The sequence below is a fragment of the Urocitellus parryii genome, chromosome 9 (assembly GCF_045843805.1).
Source record: "Urocitellus parryii isolate mUroPar1 chromosome 9, mUroPar1.hap1, whole genome shotgun sequence".
NCBI classification, from domain to species: domain Eukaryota; kingdom Metazoa; phylum Chordata; class Mammalia; order Rodentia; family Sciuridae; genus Urocitellus; species Urocitellus parryii.
Genome location: NC_135539.1, coordinates 14125916 through 14152137, shown reverse-complemented (window position 1 = coordinate 14152137; position 26222 = coordinate 14125916). Strand labels below are relative to the sequence as shown.

The 26222-nt window shown below is 39.0% G+C and overlaps 2 protein-coding genes across 4 annotated transcripts in view; one reads left to right on the top strand and one right to left on the bottom strand.

The window, feature by feature from the left end:
* The window catches only part of Eri2 (ERI1 exoribonuclease family member 2), a 17196-nt gene extending 8102 nt beyond the window's left edge, over positions 1-9094 (top strand). Inside the window, exons 9-10 of the mRNA XM_026402451.1 lie at positions 8461-8571; positions 9017-9094. Coding sequence (XP_026258236.1) covers positions 8461-8547 — 87 coding nt within the window. The 3' untranslated portion in view covers positions 8548-8571; positions 9017-9094. The remainder of the gene's footprint in view (positions 1-8460; positions 8572-9016) is intronic.
* Acsm3 (acyl-CoA synthetase medium chain family member 3) lies at positions 14-26222 on the bottom strand. Of its 3 annotated transcripts, XM_026402454.2 has the most exons (15): positions 26082-26222; positions 23368-23482; positions 17363-17636; positions 16138-16348; positions 12536-12743; positions 10115-10258; positions 9758-9914; positions 9414-9493; positions 8576-8699; positions 7569-7649; positions 6201-6302; positions 4891-5018; positions 4702-4801; positions 1061-1180; positions 14-673 (listed from the first exon to the last, which is right to left on the bottom strand). In XM_026402454.2, exons 3-15 carry the CDS (start codon positions 17561-17563, stop codon positions 587-589), a joined length of 1743 nt encoding a protein of 580 aa, XP_026258239.1. In that variant the 5' UTR covers positions 17564-17636; positions 23368-23482; positions 26082-26222; the 3' UTR covers positions 14-586. The 3 variants fall into 3 exon arrangements, with proteins under 3 accessions (XP_026258239.1, XP_026258238.1, XP_026258240.1); XM_026402453.2 differs by lacking the exon at positions 14-673 and having other exon boundaries at positions 699-1180; XM_026402455.2 differs by lacking the exons at positions 14-673; positions 6201-6302 and having other exon boundaries at positions 699-1180.

Here is a 26222-nt window from a genome sequence, read left to right as displayed (position 1 = left end):
TTGAATAAAAATGTGACTAATAAAATTTCCTACTCTATTTTTAGGTAGATACTTGAGAATTATGATAATCTCCAGATTGATATTTTTTATTTTTCTGAAAAATTATAAGTTGTTTAGTTTTATTCAAGGCTTAATTATTCTAATTTGTATATTCACATATTGGAATTATTTAACTAAGGCTTAAAATCCAATGTGGCAGAGATTTGATTGATTGATAGAAACTGCTTCTATACCAAACATTTAAGAATGCTGTGATCTGGGGATATAGCTCAGTTGTTGAACATGTACCTGGCATGTGCTAGGCCCTGGGTTTGATCCAAGAAGTATCAAAATAAAAATTCCTGAGCAACTGATGACATTTATTTTGTGATGCCAAATTATAGGAACATTGACACTGGTGCATAGGAATCTATTGAATATTTTATTTCAAATTCAGCCTCTGATGTCTAATTACAGAATATTTTAAAGCAACAGTTTATAAGCATACTGTCACAATTTTTTAAAATCACCTCTTACTAAACTTGTGGTTTCTACAAATTTATAGATACTATGTTTATTTCATGTGTACTATAATAATGGGATGAATTTAAATTGTTTTCCATTCTTTCTTCTTCAGTTCATTTCTTTTTATCTTCCCACTAATAGTCTTTGGCAGCTCTTGAATAAATTCTACCTGTTAAATATCAAGAAGAAGAAAATTAGTCTAATTAGTCTAATCTAATTAGTCTTTATCTTTAGATAAAGCCATTTATGTAGTGGTTCTATTATGAATTCTAGATGAAAAGATTAGGACACCTCTTGTGGGTTTTGGGTAACCAAATAGGGAAGGGGATATTGTTGAGTAGATTTTTTCTTGATATTTAGTATTTACCACAAGTTCACTGAGCCAAGTTAAGAGTTTAATTTTAAAAATTCAGATTCTTATTTACACATCATTAGTTCAATTTGAAACACTTTATGTAGCATGTTTGAGGAGAGTGTTCATTAAAAAGGAGAAAATAAACAGTTGAAAAAAATTCCATAACACTGAACAAATATTCATCATAAATAGGATGCCTACCTTTCTTGGGTATTTGTAAGGTGCTGTACTTCTTTTTACATGATCCTGAATCTCCTTTTTTAATTGTTCTTGGTCATGTGATTTATAATCAGGGTTCAAAACAATAAAAGCTTTTACAACCTAAAATAAATATTTGAAACAGCAGAAAGATGAGTTGTATTTTTTTGTTTTGTTTTGTTTTAGTACATCTTACTTTCTCCAACTGGGAATCTTTGTGCTGCTGGGTAGTGTGCACAAAAAGTTAAACAGTTTGAGCTAAACTAGCCAGTTGATTCCCGCACTTCTTGTTCCACACCCAATACAAGAGACTTTCTGGGATCCCTGAGTTATTTATGGTATACTCTTGAACTCTCTCATATAACTACATTTTGAATTCTTGCTTTCTGACCTATTTCTGACCATCTCTGTCCTTGACTTATTGCCTTATTTTTATCTCCTTTAATAAAGTTTCCTCTTGAAACTTGGCAATGCACTAAGCACAGCCTCTTTTTGTAACAATAGACTCTATTCCAGTGTAGTTTCTAAGACTCTACTCAAATAAACTCTGTTATGTCTTTCTAAAAGTCTTCACAGAACATTATAGAGACATGTTAAATTAACAAGGAACAACCTAAAATTATAGTATGAGCTCTGAAGTCAGACAACCTGGGTTCAAGTCATAGTCTGTTGTGTCATCTTGGGCAAGTTAGGTCATCTTTTTGTGTTTCACTTTCCTTCTCTGTAAAAGAAGCTGCAAGGAGTACGTAAGTCAATAAAGACATAAGGCTTATAATAATGCCTGTCCCATAGGAAGTCATCAAAAATGATAGTTCGTAGGTATGGTAGTAAAAGTACAAAGAGTTAGGGTTTTGTTTTGTTTTATTTTAATTTTTTTAACCTAAAAATAAGCATATGGGCTTCAAAGCTTCTCTGAAATTCAGTGAATCTAAGTCTATGGCTATATCATTCAGTATGGTAGCTACTAGCAATATGGATGTTTAACTTAAAATCAACCAAAATTAAATTTCCTTAGTCATGGTAGCTGCATTTCAGGTATTAAAATAATCTGAGGCCATTATATTGAATGGTGCAAATATAGGACATTTTTATCATTGTCTAAGGATGACAGTGGCCTATGGCCTTTTTCAAATTTTCAGAGTGGTGTTTGAGCTAAGAAAAATTTAGGAACCAGTCATCTCAACAAATAGTGTTCACCTATTTATTTCACAATCCAATGTTAAAATAGTATTTAAAGTATCTATTATTTTCAAAAATAACAAATGCAAGTTATCCACTCCTTTAACACATTGGAAATTTTGTCTTTTAAAGAGGCTATAAAAAGCACACATTTTTAAAATCGTGAAAATGTAGTTAAATCGATGAAGTAACTCACTGGCTAAAAAATTTTAAAAGCAAAGTAACCATGTGAAACTCCTGAAAATATTAAAATGTGAAAATCAACTGAGAATGTACAAAAATTATCAATATAGGAGTTAAGGAAATACTCATTTTAAACCCTATTTGCTTTTGGATAATTTACCAGAGAAAAAAATTAAATATTCATGAAAATTGTCAAAAGTAGTTTTGTTTAGTTGATAGTGTGAGGATTTTTTTAAGTTCAAACACTGCAACAGTGTTTAATATAGGCAACAGTGTAAAAATGTACATATTAGATTGAAAGACTATGGTGTTAAAAATTATCAATATTTGGAATCTTGTCCTTAAATCTTCATTTTATCTGTTTTTTTAATTATTTTAAATTATTTATTTAATTTGTTATGTGTGATAGCAGAATGCAATTCATTTGATATTGCACATGTAAAGCACAATTTTTTAAGTCACTGATTGTACACAAAGTATTTTCACACCTTTCTTGTCTTATACGTCGTGTACTTAGGGTAATGATGTCTAACTCATTCCACCATCATTCCTATCTCCTTGCCCGCCCCCTTCCCCTCCCTCCCCTGATTAATTCTTCTAGAACTTGTTACCCAATCAAAGACATGGCTGGATCTAACCTGGAAAAGGACTCAATCCAGCTAAAATAGGTCTGCCACCAGAAAGAAAAGAGCTGCCTATGTCCTACAGCACATGGCATGGACCCCTTGTTTGAAACACCCATGCATCTTTTGCCAGGAAATATTGCAGCTCACAAGTATTGGGAAACTGGCCAAGTCCTATATCAAGACCCCAGAGTTGAATCAGGGCTGCACAACCCACTTATCAGATCTTTGCTCTGTCATCTGTGGGGTATCAGCCAATCCTAGCCCTAAAGTGTCCAGGACCATTGTGTTTCAAGTCAGCACTTGTCTAGGTGGATAAAAGTAATGAAAGGCATGGGAGAGGCTGAGACTCTGGAAACCTGCCGGTAGAGTGCAGTGAAGAGATCTGCTCTTACCTACAGGGACTATATATTCCCTTTCCTAATAAATAGGGTCTTTTGTTATAGAAACATTCCAAACCAGCAAGTGCTGGTCAATATCCAAAACTACTTTGGGCCATTTAGGAAGACGTAAAGCTTATCCTCTTGCATCAGTCCCAGGACACAAATACACCCTCTTTGTACTACAATAAACATCTCCCATTTCTGCCTTAAACTTGACCTATTCAGCCACTTAGACTAAATACCTGTAACCCTGCCCCTTACCTGGAACTTCAAGTCCTACACCTTCGAGATAAGATACTCAAGTACATGGTTCAGAACATTCTGGACTACTGACGTCAATGTTGTTTTCAAAACTTGATTCGGTGTTTGAGATACTGTCCTCAAATCTTCATTTTTATCTGTTTTTGATCAATTCTTCTGGAATTTGCTATACAAGACTGGATATGGACTAGAAAAATACTTGAGGGAACATGGAGCCTACTTTTACACAAACACTGGAGGCGTTTTTGCTTGGCAAAAGAGGCCTGAAGAGCAGCATGGGTTCTTAAGCACAAACTACCACACGGTCAGCCCCTGCTTATTTCTGAAACTTCTGCTCATAGGCCTACTCGTTTCTACTCATGGCTGCCTCACTTCCTGACTCTGACCTTCATCTCACCACTGATGTCTGACACCAGGTCCTCCTTTGCAATGCCAAGCACCTTATTGGTTTCCACCCCTTCTGGGTAACAATTTGATCCATCTGACTTCTAAAGCCCTGTCCTGGAGTGATCCTGGATGATTGGCATCATCCCATCTTTGTCACAGTACTCCATGGAATTCAGGTTCGGATTCTTTCTAGTACACATTTTTCAGTTTTGATCTGTAGCAGTTCTTTCTGACTAGCATATTTATATCTAACTTGCATTTAGTATGATTTTTTGCTGTTTGTTTGTTTTGGTGAGTGTGGAACTGGGGATTGAACCCAGGGCCTCACACATGCTAGGCAAGAACTCTACCACTACACTATATCCTCAGCCCTTTTTAGTTTATTTTGAGACAGAGTCTTAAGTTGCCCGGGTTGGCCTTTCACTTGTGATCTTCCTGCCTCAGCCTCCTGAGTATCTAGGATTACAGGTATGGTTTACTAATCCACCTGGCTAAGTAAATGAATATTTGTCAGGCTTGCATATGTAGTGAATGAAGCATTTGTGTTATTCTGTTTCAAGGAAGTACTGTGTAAAAATATGTGTCAGATTGCCAATCAATTATAATTGAGATGAATCAGTTCATTTACCTCTCCTCTGATGGGATCAGGGCTGCTGACAACAGCTGACTCTGCAACCGAAGGGTGCTCCATCAAGGCACTTTCTACTTCAAATGGCCCAATCCGATAACTGGGAAAGCATATGGCAGGAGTCAAGACTCATTCCAGTATACTGATGATCAGTTAACAAAGACATACACAGTTGGAGAAGAACATTACCCAGAGGATAATATGACATCATCCGATCTTGAAACAAACCAAAAATATCCATCTTTATCCATGTACCCTCTGTCACCCGTGACATAGAAGTTGCCTCGTAGAGTTGAAGCTGTTTTTGAAGGATCATCCTGCCAAAATTAAATAGGCTTTTATTAATGTGACTCTTCTGTTCAGTTGGTTTGTTAAATGTTCAAAGAAAAAGTCTTATCTCCTTTGAGAAACCCTTAGAAGGAAGAGGACCAGAGTATGAAATTGGGATGAAATTCCAACATGGACCCAATCCAACCAACCTAAGAGTAGGTTGTTACAAAGAATAGATAAGACTCCTCCTTGAGAATTTTCTTAGATAAGTCACAAAACAAACGTTGGAAGAGCTCAGAGAAATAGGCTAATTTAAGCCAGGTGGGGTAGCTCATACCTGTGGTCCCAGCAGCTGGCTCAGGAGGCGGAGATAAGAGGATTGCAAGTTCAAAGCCAGCCTCAGCAAAAGTGAAGCACTAAGCAACTTAGTGAGACCCAGTCTCTAAATAAAATGCAGAATAGGGCTGGGGATGTGGCTTAGTGGTTGAGTGCCCCTGAGTTCAATGCCCAGGACCCTGCCCCCTGCCAAAAATAGGCTAATTTAAGTCTTTTGTTAATTGGCTAATACCCAACACTGGTAGAAAAAGAGAGAAATGAATACTCGGAGTTAAAAGAAAGCACCAACACCAAAAACAGAATTCTGGCATAAAAAGAAAAATAAGTGAAGAATTGTCATAGTATGTAAAGTTCATGGGCAAGTAGAACCTGGACCTATGCCTCTTATTATATTGAAATAAACTTTGCTTTAATTTGCTTTTCATGATTGGAGATAAAATGTGCTTGTAAACAGTAAGGAACTGGAAAGCCTCAAGAGGGAGGAATTTACTTAATCAGATTGCCCTAATCCTTGTTCCTCCCACTCCTCCTAAGAAGAGACAGTGCTAATCGGATGTCAGGAAAATGAGTGGGTATGATTTGATGGTTAAGAGGATCAGTGGATGCTAAGAGGATGTGGATGTAACAGGCTGTCTTCTTTCTAGGGCTCCCTTCTTGCCTTTATGATTGTCTAGCCTGTGGGACCACTGTGCTCTTTAGTAAGCATTCAAATGTTTTTTCAATTCCCTTTCTGTGGAATTACCATTCAGGAAAATGAATCTCTTCAGAAAGGGACAAGTACCTGCCTAAATGGTTGTTTTTTTTTTTTTTTTTTTTTTTTGGTTTTTTTTTTTTTTTTTGACCAAGCAGTTTTGAGAAATAGAAAACAAGAGATTTAAAAACAAGTCTCTTACTACATAATGAGTAAAAAGGCCAAATGGTCGGTTAGGTAGAACTTGAATTCCAATATCTCCTTCTTGTTCAGGAGGTAGAATATTGCCACTTTCATCTAAAATCTAAGATAAAACAGAAAAACATTTTAAGAGAATTTTTATTCAATATCACATCTTAAATCTTTGTATTTTTTTTTTTTTACCACTTAGGGATGTAGACTTCAAAAACACTTTAAGTATGCCTTAGAGAAATGTATATATTTAAATTCTTCTTGCACACATAAAATATTATCAAATGCAGATTGTCAAAATGTGATAACAATTTTCTTAAAGTCTATCATCCATAATAATAATCACATTTTGGTAATATTCTTTTAGCAACATAGACATAGAAAAAAATAAGATCACGCTTTATCTCCCCCGCCCCCCGCCGGGGGTACTGGGACTCAAGCCCAAGAGCAATGTCCCTCTGAGCTACATCCCCAGCTCTTTTACTTTGAGATCAGGTCTTGCTAAATTTCCCAGGTGGGCCTTGAGCTTGAGATCCTCCTAACACAGCCTCCCAAGGTGCTGGGATTATAGGCATGAACCACTATGTCCAGGTTATGTAGCAATATATCTTATTAAAAATAAAAACATGGATTTTAGGGTCCTATACCAAATCTATTACATCAGAATTTCCAGGGAAGGCCCCATGTAAGATAGAATCTGAGCTCCCTCCCCTGGAAGTGAATCCATCTTGCCTTTTGGCTGCTGTTGCTTTCTCTTTCATATTAGTGAAAGTTCCCTTGTCTGTCTCTAGCTTTGCAGCTGGATCAGTCTGAGAACAATTCTGTCCCTGTACACTATGCAGATGGAGAAGCAGAATATTTCCTAATCACCAGTTGGTAGTAATGGCAGTGGTTACAAAAGCCTGGAAATAGGCAGGCACTCTGAACTTGTGCCTCTTTTGGCCTAGTTGATCCCTGCAAGAAGTACTGACCCCCCTCAGCAGATGCATATGATGTTGTGGTTGAATATGATATTGGAGGCAGATTGCTTGGGATTGTATCCTTACTCTAGCAGCTGCCAGCTATGTGACCTTGGATTTGTTCCTTAACTTCTCTATGTCCTTATCAGGAAATGGTTCTAATATTAGTATGTATTTAGGTTCCTCCTGGAAACTAATGAGTTTATACTTATGAAATGCTTGGAACTACATAGTACAATATAGATATTGTAAAGTAATTGGGACCCCAGCTAAAATTTCTAGCCCATATCCATCTTTGTATAGAAATTAAGGTATCATGGAAGTAACATGGAATTGTCTCCAAAACAAGGAGTGTATATGGGGACCGGTGGGAAACACATTGGGTTGTTAGACATTGTCATGGAAGGGGATGTTCAAACCTTAACATCAAAAGCAGGAGAAGGTTTTCCCATTGAGCCAGGTTTAATTTTCATTCCCTTAAAATTTCCACAGATTAGCACCTAGTGTAAGAAGAAGAAAAAGAAAGGGGATATAAGTAACTAAGATTCATTTACTTTTCTATCATTCAACAAATATTTAATAGAACTTAGTATGAACCATGCTCAAAATAAAGTCTCTATTCTCACAGAGTAAAGAGATGGAAAACATACAAAATATATAATAAAAGTTATAAGATGTAAATTCATAACTAATGTTTATAAAAACATGAGTAGGTTTACATTTGTACTCATTAGCAGGGTATACTAATGATGGTTCTGTTTAAATAATTTGTCAATTTTGCTTTTTGTTTTTCGTTATTTTAATTTTGGATCAAGTAATACATTAACAATGATAAGTTTAAGCATTATACAGTGAAGCATCAGGAAAAGACACAAAACTTCCTTTTAACCTTTTGCTCATCTGCTCCATCTTACCCCTCCTTCTACCAAATAGCCACCTTTGTTCTTACTTCATTAATGTCCCCTAGAATTTCTTCTTATTCTCATCCCTGCAAACTCTTTTAAGAACTTTCTTGGAATATGTTTGCCAAGGAGATTCTAATAGACTCAATATTTCAAGTAACAAGGAGCTTAGCCAGCGTTTTCCATCTTGAGGCAGCCCTAAGGAAGCTCCTTATCACTTTTAGGAGAAATCTTTCTTTACATAGATTTCTTTACATATTTTTTCATTTAAAAAATATCTTAATGCCTTCACGCTGATCAGTTAATAACAGTTTTTCCTCAACAAGTGGCTATTAAACAAGTGTATATTTTAGAGATTTTTTTTTCCAACTCGCTTCCTGAGGCTTTTATTATTATAACTGTTTTCTAGCCACACCACTCCTTCCCTTATCCCTGGAAGATGCACGAGGACATCACAGAGACTTTGGTTTTTATTCATCCGACTATATCAAGCTGAGCCCCGTCTTTTCAGTGGGGTCAGGTACCGTTTCTGTCTGTCCGTATCCTTCGTAGATATCCAGGCCCGTCCTGTTTCTCCATTGTTCAATCACCTCTGGGTTGATTGGCTCCCCAGCACTCACGCAGTGATTTAAACTTTTGAATTTATAGCTTCTCAGAAAACAGGAAAGCAGTTAGGTTTAGGAGGAGAAAGTGTAAAGAAGTGGAAATTAAGATTATTTCTGATACAAAATAAGCAGATCATAAAATGACACAGAAAATACCAAATTTTCTTTTCCTTTTCTCCTTTATTTTGAGGGTTGGGTTGGGGAGGGCACAACTCTCTTCGAAGAAAAACCAGGGATCCTTAGGGAAAGTAACCCATAATAACATCTTTAATGATCAATTAAAATTTCCCTCACATCTGGAGATGGGAAGTGTTGAGCATTGTGAGTATAGTAAAATGTTTGTTTGTTTGTTTGTTTCAGACTACCAATCTACCCTTTCAAATGGAATCCATAATAGATTTAGAGACATGCATCTTCTTTGCTGTTTGTTGAGACAAGGTTCCAAATAGGAGGAACTTCTCTGCTGTCTCTGCTCAGGTAATAGTCACCATTCAAAAGATTAAATACCTTCTTGCCTATAAACACTGGACTCAGCTCTAAACATGGCTCCACCCTGCTTTTTCTCTCCTTCCTTGGGGGAACCTGCCCTGGACACAGTAATCACCATTCACAGAATGTCAGCAAGAGGGAGGAAGAAAAGAAAGAGTTTGCTAGATCCTGCACCCCTCCTCGAGAGCAATGTTTTTAGGCAGAAAGGTCTTTTATTTTCTAGCTTTTTCCTCCCTCTACTAAGTGCCTGTTTACCAACATTTCTTACCTGCTCATATCATTCTGTATAAGCATTCGGTATGCAGTTGGCACTGAACAGAAGACAGTGATGGGAAAGTTGGAGAGTGTCTGCAATTTAGAAAAAGCAAACTCTTGGCCTACTATAGCTTTGTTATATGCTTAAATATCTAAGGTAGGCACAGCACAATGTAGACATTGCTTATTTTAATGTAAATGCACTTACACCTTTTCTCTATTTTTCAGGCTTATTGACTGTCTAGATGTGAAATATCTTAAATCAGGTCATCTATCTGATCTTGCAAATTACGCTATTCACCAGTCAGTGATAATGCTGATGCATTTCTAACGTGGACCTCCCTCACTCTGCCTTACCTGCAGGATGGAAGTTGACTCGAAACGGGGCAAGTGGTGTACAAATACACATGCTCCTTGGATCCAGGGAGAAAAAACGCTGCTCCATGCAGACTTTGCCCAGCCTGTGTCTGAGGTATTCCACATCACATCCGAGGGTGTCAAATCCAGCCAGAACCTGGGAGAATAATAATCCTGATGTATAAATCTGTTAAATTTTAGAAATTTGACATGTATAAATATATGTATAAATTTTTTAATGGATAAATTTGTTAATTGTGTTAAAATGTTAAATTTGTAGGAAAACACATTTTAAAGGCCAACACATGAATCATCATTTCATTTTTGACACTTCAAGCTGAAGGTCTGTGGAAGTACCTTCCATTTACAGATAATCCTAAACCAAAACTGCTATGGGTGTGTCCAATCATTTTAGGAGGTCCAGTTGTTCCACTGGTAAAGTAAATGGCCATCATCTCATCATGTTTTGTCATCACACAGGTGTGGTTGTCACTGGCATGTCTGCAAAGGAAAGAGTGTAATGATTATGCACAGAAAACACAACGCCATAGACTGTTGCCACTGACAGGGATTTGAGAAGCCATCTCCTCTGATCTATTCATCTTATGAATCAGGCCCCAGTGACTCGGACTGAATCCCAAGGTAAAAGTTACCCCCACCTCCATCTTTTTAGGTGCTTTCTAGAATCAAAATAAACTTTGCTATCAAAAACGTATACATAATAAATGATTTTGTGGCTTCTTACTGTATGATAAAGAAGGATTAAAGTATAAAAACAATTGCTGGGCAGAATAAGAATTCTACCCTCTTAAAATCATGGACTTATGAAGAATTTCCCCTTCCTCTCTACTGTGAATGCTTTAAAATGTGATTTTAAAAAAATATGAGGATGTTGGGCTGCATTTACAGATGGTAGAATACTTCCCAAGCACCACACAACACACACATACACACACACACAGAATTCTAAAAATGATTATGTTAATACAGATCATGAGTAATAACAAGGACTTATAAATTATGGCTGTTCAGTCAAATCTCACCTGCCGCCTATTTTTGTAAATAAAGTTTTATTGGCACAGAGCCATGTCCATTGGTGTATTAGCTTTTGTTGTTTTTACACTGTAATGGCAGAGCATAAGTCTACGCCCACCAAAACCTTAATATGAAGCTCCTTTCTCTTTTGTAGAAAATATTTGCCAACTTCTGAAAGGATAGTTTTTCTGTTTCCCCACAAGATTCTGCACAGTTCTGGGTATAATCAAGAATAAGACTGAAGAGGATACAGTCCTCTATCCAGGGAAGGAAGGACTCTGGTGAAAGAGGAAGAAGATCTTTTAGTTCTAAATAATTTGTGAATTAGGGCAGCCAAGAGGAGGCAAACTCTGCCTGCGTACACATCAGGTATCTAAGAAATTTACAGATTTATCTGTGAATACTAGGTTCAGAATGAGAGGAAAGAAACATCCAGGCCATAAGAAATATAGAAAAGCTGGTTTCAAACCCAGTCTATGAGTCCAGAATTGTCTTCCTTGAAAATAATACCCATGGTCATGTGCCTATCATCTCCATCACAGGTACAGTTGTCCTCAAAATCTAAGACTGGCTTATTGTGCTGATCTCTTACTACAAGAGATTGTAAATATAGTGGTTAGGAGTGGGGCTCAGAAGCCAGCTGGCTATAAAACTCAGCTCTGCCAAACACTACCATCTGACCTTATTCATCTGTATACTTATAGTACCTATCCTCTGGTCATTGTAAGATTTAAGTGACTTAATATATCTGAAACAGCTTCTGAAACACAAAACAGTTCCATATAAATGTTAGCTATCATTGCCATTTTAATACTATTTTTGTTAGAATATTACTTGGTCTTAGATAAGAACTTAGAGTTGGCTATCATAAAGGAGGTAGGAACAAGTCCACAGTTGCAAGCATGCTCCCAAATTCTTGCAAAAATGTAGGAAGCTCATTATAGAAAAGGAAATCTCTGCCTGCCTAATGCTGAGATATGGCCACTACCTGGCAAAGTTCCACTGATTCCTAGAAGCACCCTAGGGAAGGACTTGAACATCAGTGTAACTTCATTTTATAATTGCACCCATTAACATCAAATGCTGTTTTATTAATTATAACCCAACAGAAGTGGTGCTATCAGCAGGGGATGTTAGAGCCTACACAGAGGACCAATTATTATCCATTTTCCTGGAAGATGGTAACAGCTCTGTGGTTGGCACGATGATGTACCTGCTGGAACCCTCTACAGGATGAAGGACTTACTCTCCCCAGGAGCTGGGAGCCCTCTTTAGAGATTGCCTTGAATGAAGAGAGCTCTCTCTAGGGACAGTCACCATCCAATAACTGATAGATGTGGGTGTATAAGGCCGGGACCTCTTGCTTTAGCTGCAAACAGTTTTGAGGTGCCAGTGGGTTGGCCAAGAGTTATTACAGGGAATATATCATGCTTCATTTCTTCCTTTGCCCAATCCCACATCCTTCCCTTTCTTTCATAGTTGTTGATTCCCCAAAAAACACCTTAATAAACATCTTATACAATGTTTTTCATCTCCTTGACTTCTTCCTGGGCATCGCAACCTAAAAAAAAAAAAACACTGCAAGCCCCTCCCTGCATCAGAGCTTAGCACTATTAATGCAATAATAATTAGGAATTGTTTTCTTTGCCTGTTGCTTTAATTAGCATTTGTTTGATCACTACTAGGTTGAATATCTTTTTGTTATTGCCTTTGTTTCTGTGTTCTACAAGAAAGGCCACTCACTTCATCATCTCCTTGAGGTTCCCCCAACCCTCTCTGGAGTTCTGAGACACAAGTAGCTTGAAGTGGAGATTTTCACATGTAGGTGCAACAGCATCCACTGCTGGGGCCAGTGAGTCATCAGTAATAATGCACTTTGCTTTTGAAGTCTGTAGTCTGTAGAGGAGGTCTTTCTGGGTCAGCTGAGTAGTTCCTGGGATAAGAACTGTCCCTAAAGAAGCAATGTTTAGAAGAAAGTTTATTCTCATTATGGATTAGTTAGTCAGTTACCACGTAAGATATCTATTTGTCTTTCATTATTCTGCTTTTACCCTTCAAGTAAAAGGGTACTTAAAAGTCTCTAAACCTTTTTTTTTTAATACCTTTATTTCACTTATTTTTATGTGGTGCTGAGGATCGAACCCAGGGTCTTGCATGTGTGAGGCGAGCATTCTACCACTGAGCCCCAATCCCAGCCCTCTAAACCTTTCTAAGCCCTAACGTGAGAGGAGAGTAAATGCTGGATAATTATCCTACATTTGAAGATCATTCATAACATAGAGCTTACAGAGGGTTATGATTGAAAAGTAATATTTCCCAATATTTATTGAATACTTGAGTTGTAAGTGCCCAGTTTCTACATCTATAAAATGGGGATTATAATAATACTGTTACTGGCAGTGTTGCCTCTCTTGAAGAGAAAGTGAGCAAATAAATAAATGCTTATTTTAAAGCCAGAGAAACCACATACATCATAAAAATGTCCTAAATATTGCAACTGAGTGCCAGTTTTTATGAAAAATATTATTCAAAGTAAGGAATAAGCTTACTGAGAATTAATACTTTTTAATAACATATTAATGTAATTATATGCTAATATAATTATACACTAATTAATTATACACTAATATAATTACTTTAATAATTATATACTAAGATTTTTATTGTAATGACATTTGATAATACATAAAAAGAGTATTTGAAAGTTAAAGTGTGATGAGTTTGTTGCTGGCACTGAGGGTAATAGAATGATCTAAGAACTTAGAAATAAAGGAAATAGATTGTCTCCCAAAGCTAAACTATGTACTCAACTTAATCAGAACAGAGACATGCAGACAGACAATAATTCACAAAGTAGCAAGACTAAACCGTATCCTAATATATGATATATTAACATAGAATTGGTCTCAGAAATGGGTATTGCTGCTACAGAAAATAAAGGAAATTCACAAGAGCAAACTGATGAGTTGATATGGTTTGGATATGACTGGTTCCCCCAAAAACTCCTGTGTTAATGCAGGAATGTTCAGAGGTGAAATGATTGGATTATGAGAGCTGTAACCTAATTAATTAGTCTACCTAGACTGAAGAGTGGTACTCTTAGGCAGGTGAGTTGTGGCTGGAGGAGGTGGGCCCTTGGGGTGGTGTACCCTGAAAGGATCATCTTCCCTGTGGCCCTTGCCCTGCTCTTCCTGCGCTGGCCATCATGAGATGAACAGAACTTCTCTATATTGGCATCAGATCAATATTGGCATCAGATTGGCCATTTTAGGCTGGGAGCCAGTTTATCTAGAGGCTCCAAAGTTCCCATTCTGAGGGAACTCAGAACTGTGCCTGATTAAAGATCAACCCCACCCCAGCTTATGACACAACTCCTAAGCAGCTTACGACATTTCTCTTGCAGGCTAAAAAGCTGCTCTGTGAGTGCCGACACAATGCTGCTCTCCGTAGAGGGACAGCCTTGTCCGTTTGCCTCATGCTACTGACAATGAATCTTTTGCATGAGATTCTGGTGTGTGGCATGGTCTTTGGACTTTGCTTGGACTCTGCAAGTGTCCTTTTACTCCACCATTCCCTTCCGCCATAATGCTCTGTTTACCCTGGGCCCAGAGCAATGGACTCAGCTGAACATGGAACTAAACCTCTGAAACCATAAGCAAAAATAAACTTTCCCTCCTCTAGATGTTTTTGTCACAGCAACACAAAAGTAACCCATGGGTACATCCAAACCTGTCTAGGAAAGAAATCTCTGTTAGGGAATTTCACTTTATTGTCCCTTGAATGATGTGGCTGCTAATCAATATCTACATTCACACTGGCCTATTTTCATTTTCTCTAACCTACAAGTTATTTCCTGCCTCAGGGACTTTGTACAAGCTTCTCCATTTGACTTTGTTTCCCATCACCCACACCTTCTCGGGTCTCAGCTTAATATCCCCCTGGCTTCCTCTCCATTTATGTCAAGTACCCTGACAGCAGTGACTCTTGCACCAATTCCTTTGTATCATTTATCACATTTACCACACTAAATGTTCATTTTCCTCATGACTGTCTTATCCCTGGACTCTTAAGCCCACCGCTCCTAAAACAGCAAGTACCCAGCAACCTGTTGGATGGAGTGACGTGTGAGTATTAGAAGGATGGGTCAAACTTCCAAATCCTGGTACAAATAAATTGAATTGTGAATATCACTTGTTCTGAACCGCAAACTGCCAAACTTTAAACTTTGTCTTCTCATGTAGGTCTGTTAAGCTAGGAGAAAGGGGCTACTCATGCCAGAGTGTTTTTACCTTTCATGCAAATGAAAATGTTGGTAATATCATTTTACTCATTCTATTCCATAAGCATAATACTAAGAGCCACCTGCCCCTCTGCCCTGAAATGCAGAGCTCCACTGTCAGATGCATTGACATCAAGAGGCTTCTGATCTACTAAGTGAATGGCCACAACTGATGAATTCACAAAGTTCTTGTCATCCTGAGACTCCAGGAAGAGAGCAGCTCAGTGGGTTGGGATATCAGGGTGTGTTGTCTGAGAAGGTTAACATTAAGCTGAGACTTGAAAGTCGATAAGAATTGTCCATGTGATTAAGTGTGTTGGTAAGTAGAAAAGCCAGGAGATGGCTTTTCTGCATAATCATGGAGTATAATGGTGTTACAGCAATAAAGAAAAAATGCTAGTCTTTCATGGTGCATCTAAAGAACTTCAGAGGTTATCTAGTAGGCAATGGAAAAGTATTAAATAATATCAAACAGCAAAATGATTGCATAAATTGTGTTCTAGGGAAAAGACTGGAATTGGATTGGAGTAGATGTATGGGCACACACTTAAGAGCAGAATTAGAAAGAATTTGGGGAGAATCCATTTGGGAGATGGTAAAGATGTGAACTAAAGCAATGGCAATGAATAATATCTGGAGGCAGGTAGGCAGTCAGATTTATAAGGCGTAGTAATTTATTAGGAATGAAGAGTTGGTGGTTGCCTTAGGGGAACAGCTGGTGATAATTAACCAGGGCAGAAACAAAAGCATGAAAAATTGGGTTCTTTTACTATGTAAATATACTGAGTTTCAGATGTGTGGTTCCTATAGAAGGAGAGGGAAAGTAGGTATGAAGCTTTAATTGCTTTATAAATCTATTTCACTTTAAAAATCTATTTCACTAACCTAACTTCTCATGTAGGTCAAAAGACAGCATGTTTCCAACACATTTCTATGGGTCCTGAGAATAATACTACATTGTCCAGGGTTCTTCTTCAAATAATATATCCAAATAAGTATCTCATGATTAAAAAAAAAATCTCCTCTGGCGTAGTTTAAATACAATTGGATTGCAAACATTACTAACCTGTTCGCAAACAGGCCACATTTGCAAGCCACCACTCTGGGATCTTAGGCAGAATCACAATTACTCTATCTCCCTTTTCCAGGGAACAGGTTTCTGTAAGTATATTGGCAAATTTCCTGGACAAAGATCCCAGTTCCTCAAAACTCCACCTCACTTCGTCTCCATTTTCATCTATCCACCAGAAGGCTGGATTGGAAGGCCTCTGTCCAGCCTAAGGAAAGACAAACCAGTCATGGATTTAGAAGTTGTTAGACAGTTAAATTCTATTTCAAGGAACCAATGGAATACATCCTCTGAATATATTCGTTAGGACTTACACTGAGTCTTTGGAAATAACTTTGGGGTCCTTATTTCTAGGGAGTGATGTCATTTCTTATTCAGTGCGATTGCTTCTCTTCCAAAAAGGAATATTACATTCCTTCATATTTCTCTGACTACTGTATCTATGCCTCATTTACTACCATTTCTGACTCTTTAAGAGTCACTTTTTATTTTTTTAGTTGTTTGTTTTTATATGTTTTACAAAATTTTTACTCTATTTCTTTTTTTATTGTTTGTTCAAAACATTACAAAGCTCTTGACATATCATATTTCATACATTAGAATCAAGTGGGTTATGAACTCCCATTTTTTTAGTTGTTGATAGACTGTTTATTTTATTCATTTATTTACATGCAGTACTGAAAATCGAACCCAATGCCTCACACATGCTAGGCAAGCGCTCTACCACTGAGCCACAACCCCAGCCCTAGAGTCACTTTTCACTATACTTTTTTAAAAAATATTTTGTTTTAGTTGTAGTTGGACACAATACCTTTATTTATTTATTTTTATGTGGTGCTGAGGATCGAACCCAGTGCCCCACACGTGCTAGGCAAGCGCTCTACCACTAAGCCACAACCTCAGCCTTCAGTATACTTTTTGTTTTTTTAAAAAAACAACCTGATTACTGACATCATGGGCCAGATAATTATTTATCCTTTAAATAATTATGCTGTAATTATTTATTCTGTAAAGAACTGTCCTTTATATTAGTTTTTTTTTTCCTAAGCAGCATCCCTCACCTCTATCCATTAAATGATAGTAGCAGCCTCCCTTACCCCCCAGTCCCCCTCCTCCACCCTCATTTTCCCAGGACAACAAAAATGTCTCCAGACATTGCTAAATGTCCACAGGGGGCAAAATTGCTCAGAAACTGTCATCTGACTGGCCCCTTTCTCCATACCATCTCCATATTGGTCCACTGGTCCAGGACATCTTTAGCAAAGTTGAAATACTCTGGAACCTCCAATTTGAAGTCCTGTTTCATGGACTCATAGTTGGAGAAATTCTGAGGGGTTGCTGTTCTGTGCTCTCTATGCAAATCTCTCACAAAACCAGAAATTGTGAGGCGCTGAAAACACTTGGCACGGAGTAGTAGCGACATGGCGAAAAGCACTAGCTAGCGTCAATTTTCTTGGATGTTTTAGCACTCAAGATTTCCATGGAGACTAATTAATCTAAAAGACAAACAAAAAGGTCATACATTTATTTCTGTTCCAAGGGTAGCCATACCCCAAAGCAGCTAAGTTTTATTATTATCAACTAGTACCACCACCACCACTACCACCACCACCATCATTGAATCATTTTCTGAATACTCCCTATATTCTAAAAACTGTGCTCAGTATTTTACATTAACACTGTGAAGTGGGTACTGTTACCATCAGTGTTTATTGATAGTGAAAATTACTAGCAAGAGAACTTGAGCTGGATTTAAACCCAGAACGATCAGGTCTCAGCCCATTCTAATGTACTATTGCTTCCCACATGTACTTCTAAAGAAATAAAGATCTGGAACACCCAGGTAATCTTGTTGTTTGCAAAATGATAAAGCTTTCTTGTCTTTTATCTGCAGATTTCAAAGGAGTACAAAAAGTTAAGGAGAGTTTTTCACAATGGATAATCTACAGATGAAGAGTAGCCCACTACCAATTAGTCATGAAAGTAGTTTATAATCTGTCTAGTTTATAGGCTGCAGTTCCCATGCTCTCAGTAAGAGCCCACTCGACCGTCGAGTCCTAGAAGCTGCATTTGTTGGAGATGTAATAATAGGGCTTTAACCTTTAGGGATTTTTGTGGGAGAGGCCATTGAGCACCCCTAGCCCTCCCTTCTTCTGTGAGAAATAATTTGATCACAATGTCATTTATTTGTTGAGGCTGTTAAAGATACTTCTCTAGGGATTATGAATATTTGGGGCTCTCCTCTTTATACTTTGTGTAATTTTCTAAATTTTACTTTTTTGTAAGTTACTTTTTTTGTAAATGTGTTACTTTCATAATCATTAAATCATAACTTTAACTGCAATTCTAGCTTTTTGGTACATAAGGCAGTCTGGCTATTGGAAGCATTTCTGTATTGATAAACTGCCCAAACAGTACATAATAACAGATATCAGCTTAGTTTTTTCCTAAATCGGAAGCCTGGATACTTCTTCTGACCTTCTCACTTCTTTGTGTGAGGACCTGATAAGTCAGTTTTTTTAGTCCTCTGAGATCATCTGGTTTGAGCTTCATTTTTCACTTGCAAAGACATCTGGAACTCCAGAAAGGAGAGGCAACTGGCTTCAACCTATCATATTAGAGTTAGAACCAAAACTCTCTTGTTTTGAATTCCCATTTGAATGTTTTTACTTCAGTCCAGTATTATTTCATAAAGCAGTGATTCTCAATTTTGGCCATATATTTGAACCATTAGAAAAGCTTTTTTTTTTAAACCTGATGACTAAGTCTTGGACCAATTAAATCAGCATCTTTGGGAGTGGACCCTGAGTCCATATTTTTAGAAATTCCTTGGAGGTTTCTAATGCAAGGCCAAGGGTTAAGAATCATTCATCTAAAGGCTACAGTCTGTGAACCAGTAGCATCAGCATCACCTAGAAGCTTGTTAGAAACACATAATCTCAGGCCCCAGACCCACTGAATTAATGGAGTTAACCTTTGAACAGGATTCCCAGGGGGTTAGTGTGTACCTTCAAGCATAAAAAGCACTGGATCATACCACATTGGCTAAATACATTAGCTATTGAACCATACAGTCATGTGATAGGGTCCCAGTTTAGTCACTTATGAACTGTGACCTTAATTGGATTATTAACCACTTTGAATCTCAGTTTGACATTTTACCAGTGGAGAGACAAATAGAACCTCTGTCAGAGAGTTGCTCCAAAGACTGAATATAATAATGCTCACAAAAATGTTTACCATAGTGCCTGCCATATTACTCTCTACTATTCTACTAGAACAGGGGTTGGCAAACTTTTTCTATAAAGAGATAAACAATAAACATTCTGTTCAGGTCTTTGCAAACCATATCTGATCTCTGTTGCAACTATTCAATTCTATTGTAGCCATTGATAATACATTACTAATGGGTGTGGATGGGTTTTCCAAAAAATCTTATTTATGGATATGAAAACTTGAATTTTATGGAGTTTTATGGGTCATGAATTACTGTTACTCTTTAAAAATTTTTTCAATCATTTAAAAATGGGAAAACCATTCTCAGTATGCAGGCTGTGCAAAAACAGGCAGAGGCTGGATTTATCCCATGGGCTGCAGTTTGCTGGTTATAGTAGAATATAAATTTTATGAGGGAGGAGCCTTCCTTGTCTGTTACATCCCTGCTATTATCCTTGACAATTATAATAGAATTTGGCATAGAGTCAGTGCTTAAGAAACATGTTGAATTAATAAGAACTGTTTTTAGAAGTGAGAATTTTTGGATGTAGTTAACTTCAACAACTCAGGATTACAGTAGACCTAAGAAGGGCCTCTGCTACTTAACCAGAGTTATGTGACTACCTGCACTGTCCACATGTAACTGATTAAGTTAATTTAAATAAAATTTAAAAATCAGTTCTTTACTCACTTTGGCTATATTTCCAGTGCTTAATGGCCACACGTGGCTAGTGGCTATGATATATGGGTCAGTGCAGACATAAAAAATTTCTATTATTGCAGGGAATTCTTCTGGATAGTATTAATAGTGTTGATAATAGCTCAGAACTGGACTGATATAGAACATTAAAATATAGGAAAATCAAAGGATAGATTTCCTGAGATAAATTTCTCTAAGGGTCCAGGTTTAGTAAGTGTTACCCATCTCTATTCTCTTGCCTAAAGGGTGTAGGAGGAAAAACATTAACAGAAATGTCAGGCTCTAAAGAGAAAAAACTGTTCTTTGGTACAGATATAGAATCACTCTGAGGCCTAGTTTCCTTGGAGATTAAGTTCTTAAGTCCTCAAATGTCATTTGGCTTGGCATTGGGGACTGGGTAGAGAAAGAACTACTCGTCTTTGCTCTTTGTTGGCAAAATGCTACTTGCCATTTTGGCTGCTGTCTGTCCTAACAGAATTAGCAATAGGTTTCTTTCCACAGAAGGAAAGAGTCAACACTAAGTGTTTAGATGTAATTTGTCTCTGTTCTTAATTTATTGCATAATGACTTCAAGTGATTCAAAAAAATACCAAAGGTACATTGTCTAGGTTTTTTAGCCTCCCGTTTCCTCCTGCCCTGTGGGAGAGATGGGGAAAGCCCTCCCTCGAAGGAGGACAATCAGATGCGCCAGGGAGAACAGTCAAAGCAGTATCTCGTTAATGAGAAAACATACACAGCTAATATAATGTACAGGAGCCAATCAGGATAAAGGTCAGCAGGGTGGGGAGAATTTATATCTACACCCATCCTACAGGCAGTAAGGGTTCTGAGCCTATCCTAGAGGTGGTCCGATTCTTCATTACAACCCAGGGCAATGCCTTCTGGCTAATGGCTAGGTGCTTTCTTATCCGCGTGTGGCCCCAGGACTGGGAAGCGGGTGCAGCCAGCAAGTTAAGTTTCCTCTTTTCTGATGCAACATGTCCCACATTACATCATGCCCTCCATCTCCCCCATTTTGTTTTATTAGCAGGTGTTTGCCTTACTCGAGAGTGTGCCTGTCTTAGGTCGTCCCCCTCTGGGGATCTTACCCGTCATTGACTACCACTCTGGCTCTTCAGGCAGTTCACCTGCAGGGTCGGCAGACCCAATGGGAAGCTTTAAGAAAGGGAGATGGCTATCGCCTATGAAGGAAACCTTTCTGCTCCTGGCTTACACCTGCATGTCCTGGTAGGGGCCGTGGCCAACCTCATAGAGTTCCCAGTCGGTAACTTGTAAGACAGCATGTTGCTGCCGGACCACCATCAGTTGAACAGCTCTGGCTTGATAAGGGAGCCACCTGTTTAGCCCAGTCCATAGAAAGCTAGATTGCAATTCGTTCTACAGTTTTTAAGGTCTTCTTGTATTCTCTTGATCTTGTCTTGGATGAAACCAGAGTGATTGGCATAGAAGCAGCATAACATCAAATTTGGACTTACAATCCCTTTGCCAATGAAATCCCTTTCTACACCGGGGGCAGGGCATCTTAGATGGAGTTTGACCTTTAGTTTTGTAAAGGTAAAATTTCTAAGCTGATTCTAAGCTGCAAAAGCTTGAGTTAAAGTGTAAAAGATTGGGCATTGTAAGGTCTCTAAATGGCAAGGCCTGGGCTAAAAAGTAAAGACTAGGTATTGTTACAATTCCTCTGCTACCCCCGGAACCTGTAATCTCTGTAAAGTTGTTAGGACAATGCTGGAACTGCCTAGTAAATATCTCCATTGATTCCCTGGCTGTTTAATAGCTAAGGGCTCCAGGTAACATGGCACGTAAGCATCTAGGCCCCAGAACCAATCAGTTTAAATGTGTACCCCGTTTAGAAATGACCAATCACTCCTGCCCAGATTGTTCCCACCAATGTATGTACTAATCATGTTTCAGAATCGTTGTTCAATTTTCCCGCGCCTCATGATGATTTGTTCTGATGTATGCAAAGCCCACCGCCCTCTCCAAAAAGTGTACTTAAGCTCCTCTTGACCTCTGCTCTGGGCTCAGGGCTGCTCTCCCTTCTTGAGTGAGCACAGAGCCCCAGCGCGCTGGAACGGATCCCCCAATAAATTTCCCCCCTGCGATTGCATGAAGTGAGTCTCTTGTGTGGTCTCTCCCTCCGACGCTCCGCTGTACCCCAACAGTTTGGCCTGAGGGACGTCCCTGCGGGGCACCAGGTCTTATTGGGCCTGTAGGGCACTCTCTCTTGAAGTGGCCCTGTTGACCACACCCATAACAAACCCCTCTCCTGTTGCCACTGGAAGAGGTGAGGGCAGTAGTAAGGGCCTCAGCAAGTGAAGCCGTTTGGGCCTGCAAGGCCGCAACCAACGACTGTGATTGGTGGGCCTGAGGACCGACATCCTTAGGCGGCCACTATCCACCTCCCCATAGATCAGTCCTTCATCTCCGCACAGGCTAGTTTGTGGTCTGTGGTCATCCCCTCCCAGACCAGCATCTTGACAAACTGGTCCCGAAGAGGCCCTGGGGGGACTTTCCTTTGGAGGCTCTTTTCCACCCTCTCAATGAAGGTGGCAAGATCCTCGGTAGCCCTCTGAGTAATTCCTGCTACTGGGGGCTCTGAGGAGCCTTCCTCCAACTTTTTCCATGCTGCCAGCCCCAAGCCCATACCTGCTCCTGGTAGGGGGCAAGGATAGCAGCCTGCTGAAGGCCTGTGGAAAATTGATCACTGGACCCCAACAGCATCCCATAAGTTACAGGAACCGGGGGATTAACAGCCTGATTCCTCTCAGCCTGAGCGTGGCACTCCTCATTAAATAAAGCACACCATTTCAGGTACTGGGGACCAGGAAGCACAGCCTTGGTTAAGTTTTTCCAGTCTTGGGTGGTACACAGTTGGTGGGCCAGACCCTGGAGGATGGTTTCGGCCCAGGGCGAATTAGGTCCATCCTCATCCTCGGAGATGGCCTTTTTGAGTTATTTCAAGTCCTGGGCCTCCCAGGAATACCATAAGGCCGGTCTGTTGCCCCCAGGGTTAACATTTACCGGGAAAGCCATAAACGATGGGGATGAGTGTGACAGAGGTGGCTCCCTATCCCGACTGCCCACCATGTGTTCCAGGACAGGAGCACTTGGTGCGGAACCCAGAGGACCACGCCGGGGATCAAAAAGGTCTAGGAGGCCATTTTCAGAGTGAGGCTTTAAGCCTCTCTCCTCCTGGACAGCGAGAGGACTGACTCGCTGTGACCCAAGTCTGTCCTCAACAAGGATTTCCCAATTTGAGTCGTTATACTTAGTGCAAGATTGCCCCATCTTTCCAGGGATACCCTTACCTCGGAAAAGTCGCTTGGCTTGGCTCCATACTCTCACTCTTGGTGAACTGAGTTCTTCGTGCCCCACGTAGGGCGCCAGATGTTGGGGTTTTTTAGCCTCTCGTTTCCTCCTGACCTGTGGGAGAGATGGAGAAAGCACACCCCGACCAGGAGGAGCTGAGAAAGGTAAAGGTAGACTGGCCGCCCACACCCAGCCCTCCCTTGCTGGAGGACAATCAGACAGGCCAGAGAGAACAGTCAAAGCAGGATCTCGTTTAATGAGAAAAACCTACACAGCTAATATAATGTACAGGAACCAATCAGGGTAAAGGTCAGTAGGGTAGGGAGAATTTACATCTACACCCATCCTACAGGCAGTAAGGGTTCTGAGCCTATCCTAGAGGTGGTCCGATTCTTCATCACAACCCAGGGCAATGCCTTCTGGCTAATGGCTAGGTGCTCTCTTAGCCACGTGTGGCCCCAGGACTGGGAAGTGGGTGCAGCCAGCAAGTTAAGTTTCCTCTCTTCTGATGCAACATGCCCCACGTTACATCATGCCCTACAGTACATGGTGAAAAATCTTGAGTCTTGAGTCTTCCCAGTTCCATCCCACTCTTACCTCTCAAGGAATTTCGGTTATTCTTTCTATGCATCTTTCAGGTTTCTTTCTGTGCATTTGACTATAGATTATTTTTTTCCCACCACTTTACACATCAGAGAGCCTAGATACACACTGTTCTGACCACTGAAAACATTTTTTAAAATGTGTTTCTAGAGACCTCTTCATATCAGTATATGATGCTCTTCTTTGCATTTGTTTAAAATAGCTACATTAAATTCTAATGAACGGCTACACCATAATTTCTTTCTTTTTTTCATTTGTTCTTTTTAGTTATACATGACCGTACCCATAACTTCTTTAACCCACATTCCTATCAATAATCACTTGAGTTGTCTGTATTATTTTACAGTTTGTATGAAAATTTGAAACTATTTCCTTCAAAAGAAATATCCTGATTCTTTGTCTCATTACTTGGATGTAAAAACAAATAGTATTTAAATATAGTTAAGATGTACAATAAAATGATTTCTGATCCTCTTAAAATAAAAAGGCAGGAATTTAGACTGGTTAGAACTGGGGCATTGCACTTCCTTCTTGGTAGTTTAGTATGTTTCATTTATTATTCAGCAGATACTGAGTACCTACTATGAAAACATTTTGCAGACATAAGGGTGAATGAAAGACTCTTTTCTGTTGGGAAGAAACAAATAAGTGTGCTGTACAAAAAGAAACAGTAACAGGAGAAAAGGGAGCCTTTTTTAGGAGGTCTCTCTGGGGAATGACATTTTTGCTGAGATCTGTCGGGTGGCTTCACTGTGCTGAACATTTTGCATTGATTTGTCATTTCCATTTTACAAACAAGAACATAAAGACAAGTGCATGCATATCCAAATTGAATAACACCCTCATTCATTCACTAGATACTTCCTAAGCATTTACATGCCAGGTATATAATACATGCTGAAAATACAGATGCAAGCAAAATATAACTAGTCTTGCCCCCATGAAGCTTACAGACTATTAAACAAGTATGCACATATTGTAATTAGGGATAAATACACTGTAGTCAGCTTGCTGATACTAAGTAGAATCAGTAGTCAGTATGATTTCTTCCCTATCCCTGATACAAAACCCCGATACACAACATCCATAATCCTTCAAACATACATTAAAAAGAAACTTGAACAGCCATTTGGCGCTTAAAATGAACCTAACCATTTTATTCTACCAGAAAGACAATATACAACATCCTTCTCACCAAAACCATAATATTGCCTTCTCCCCATAAAAGCTCAGTTCCTACCTTTTTAATGATCTTAACATTTGTAAAATTCCTTGTAGATGAAAGAACTGAGATAACTTTTCTCGGATGAGTCCAGAGTTTTACACCAAGTCAACCGAAATATTGCCAGAGAAAATTCTTCTAAGCAAGATAGCACCACTGGCCGGTCAGATGGGCTTTTAAAAGTATTTAAGGTCTCCTCTGAAATGCATTATGTCCATATAATCATAGATGCCAACAGGGCTTCCCTACATCTCCATAAACACTCCTACCCATAACTTACCCAAATAATAACAGTGTTTTGTTGTTTATGGCCCAGACCCTTCTTCCTGCCCCCAATAAGATCTTGCCTGAAACCTCTCCCATATACAACTTTTGCCGCTTCCCTCAATTGACCACCTAATGGAGAATAGCAGCTGCCCCCAAATTCTTAGATTTTGCATTTGTATGTTTCTCAAAGTTTCCTAGAACTTGCTTGCATGCTTTCTGGAAGACATAGAAGATGTATTTCCATCTGCTACTGAGCAGGGTGGGAGCTAAGTGAACAACACATTGAAAAACTCAGCTAGCTGCTCTTCAGTCTCAAAATTTGTTTGAAAACATTTTACCTAGTAAATGCATGAACACGCTTTAAAAAGATCAAAAAGCACCAGAAGTCTTGACATGAAAACTCAGCTGCTGTACTTACAGCCTTTTCTGTGTGCATACTCCTCATCACTTACTGAATGGAGTTTCACACACCAACTGAGAAATTCTGAGAGAGATACCTTGGCTGCCCCTGACTTCAGTGACAGCATATCTTTGGATCAGTTGATTTTGCTTCTTTATAATTTATTATCTTTGCTCAAAAAAAAAAAAAGTCTGTATCAGCACAGCAAATCAGGTACTCACTAAAATTATGGCTTCTGACACAGCTGGAGGTGGTGGTAGACGTATTTCCTGGAAGAGCAGTCCTGAAATTTGATTTCCCACCTTTGCTTTAGTCTTGTTAGTGGCCAAAGAGGAGAGAAGTGGTGTGACAATCGCAAGTAG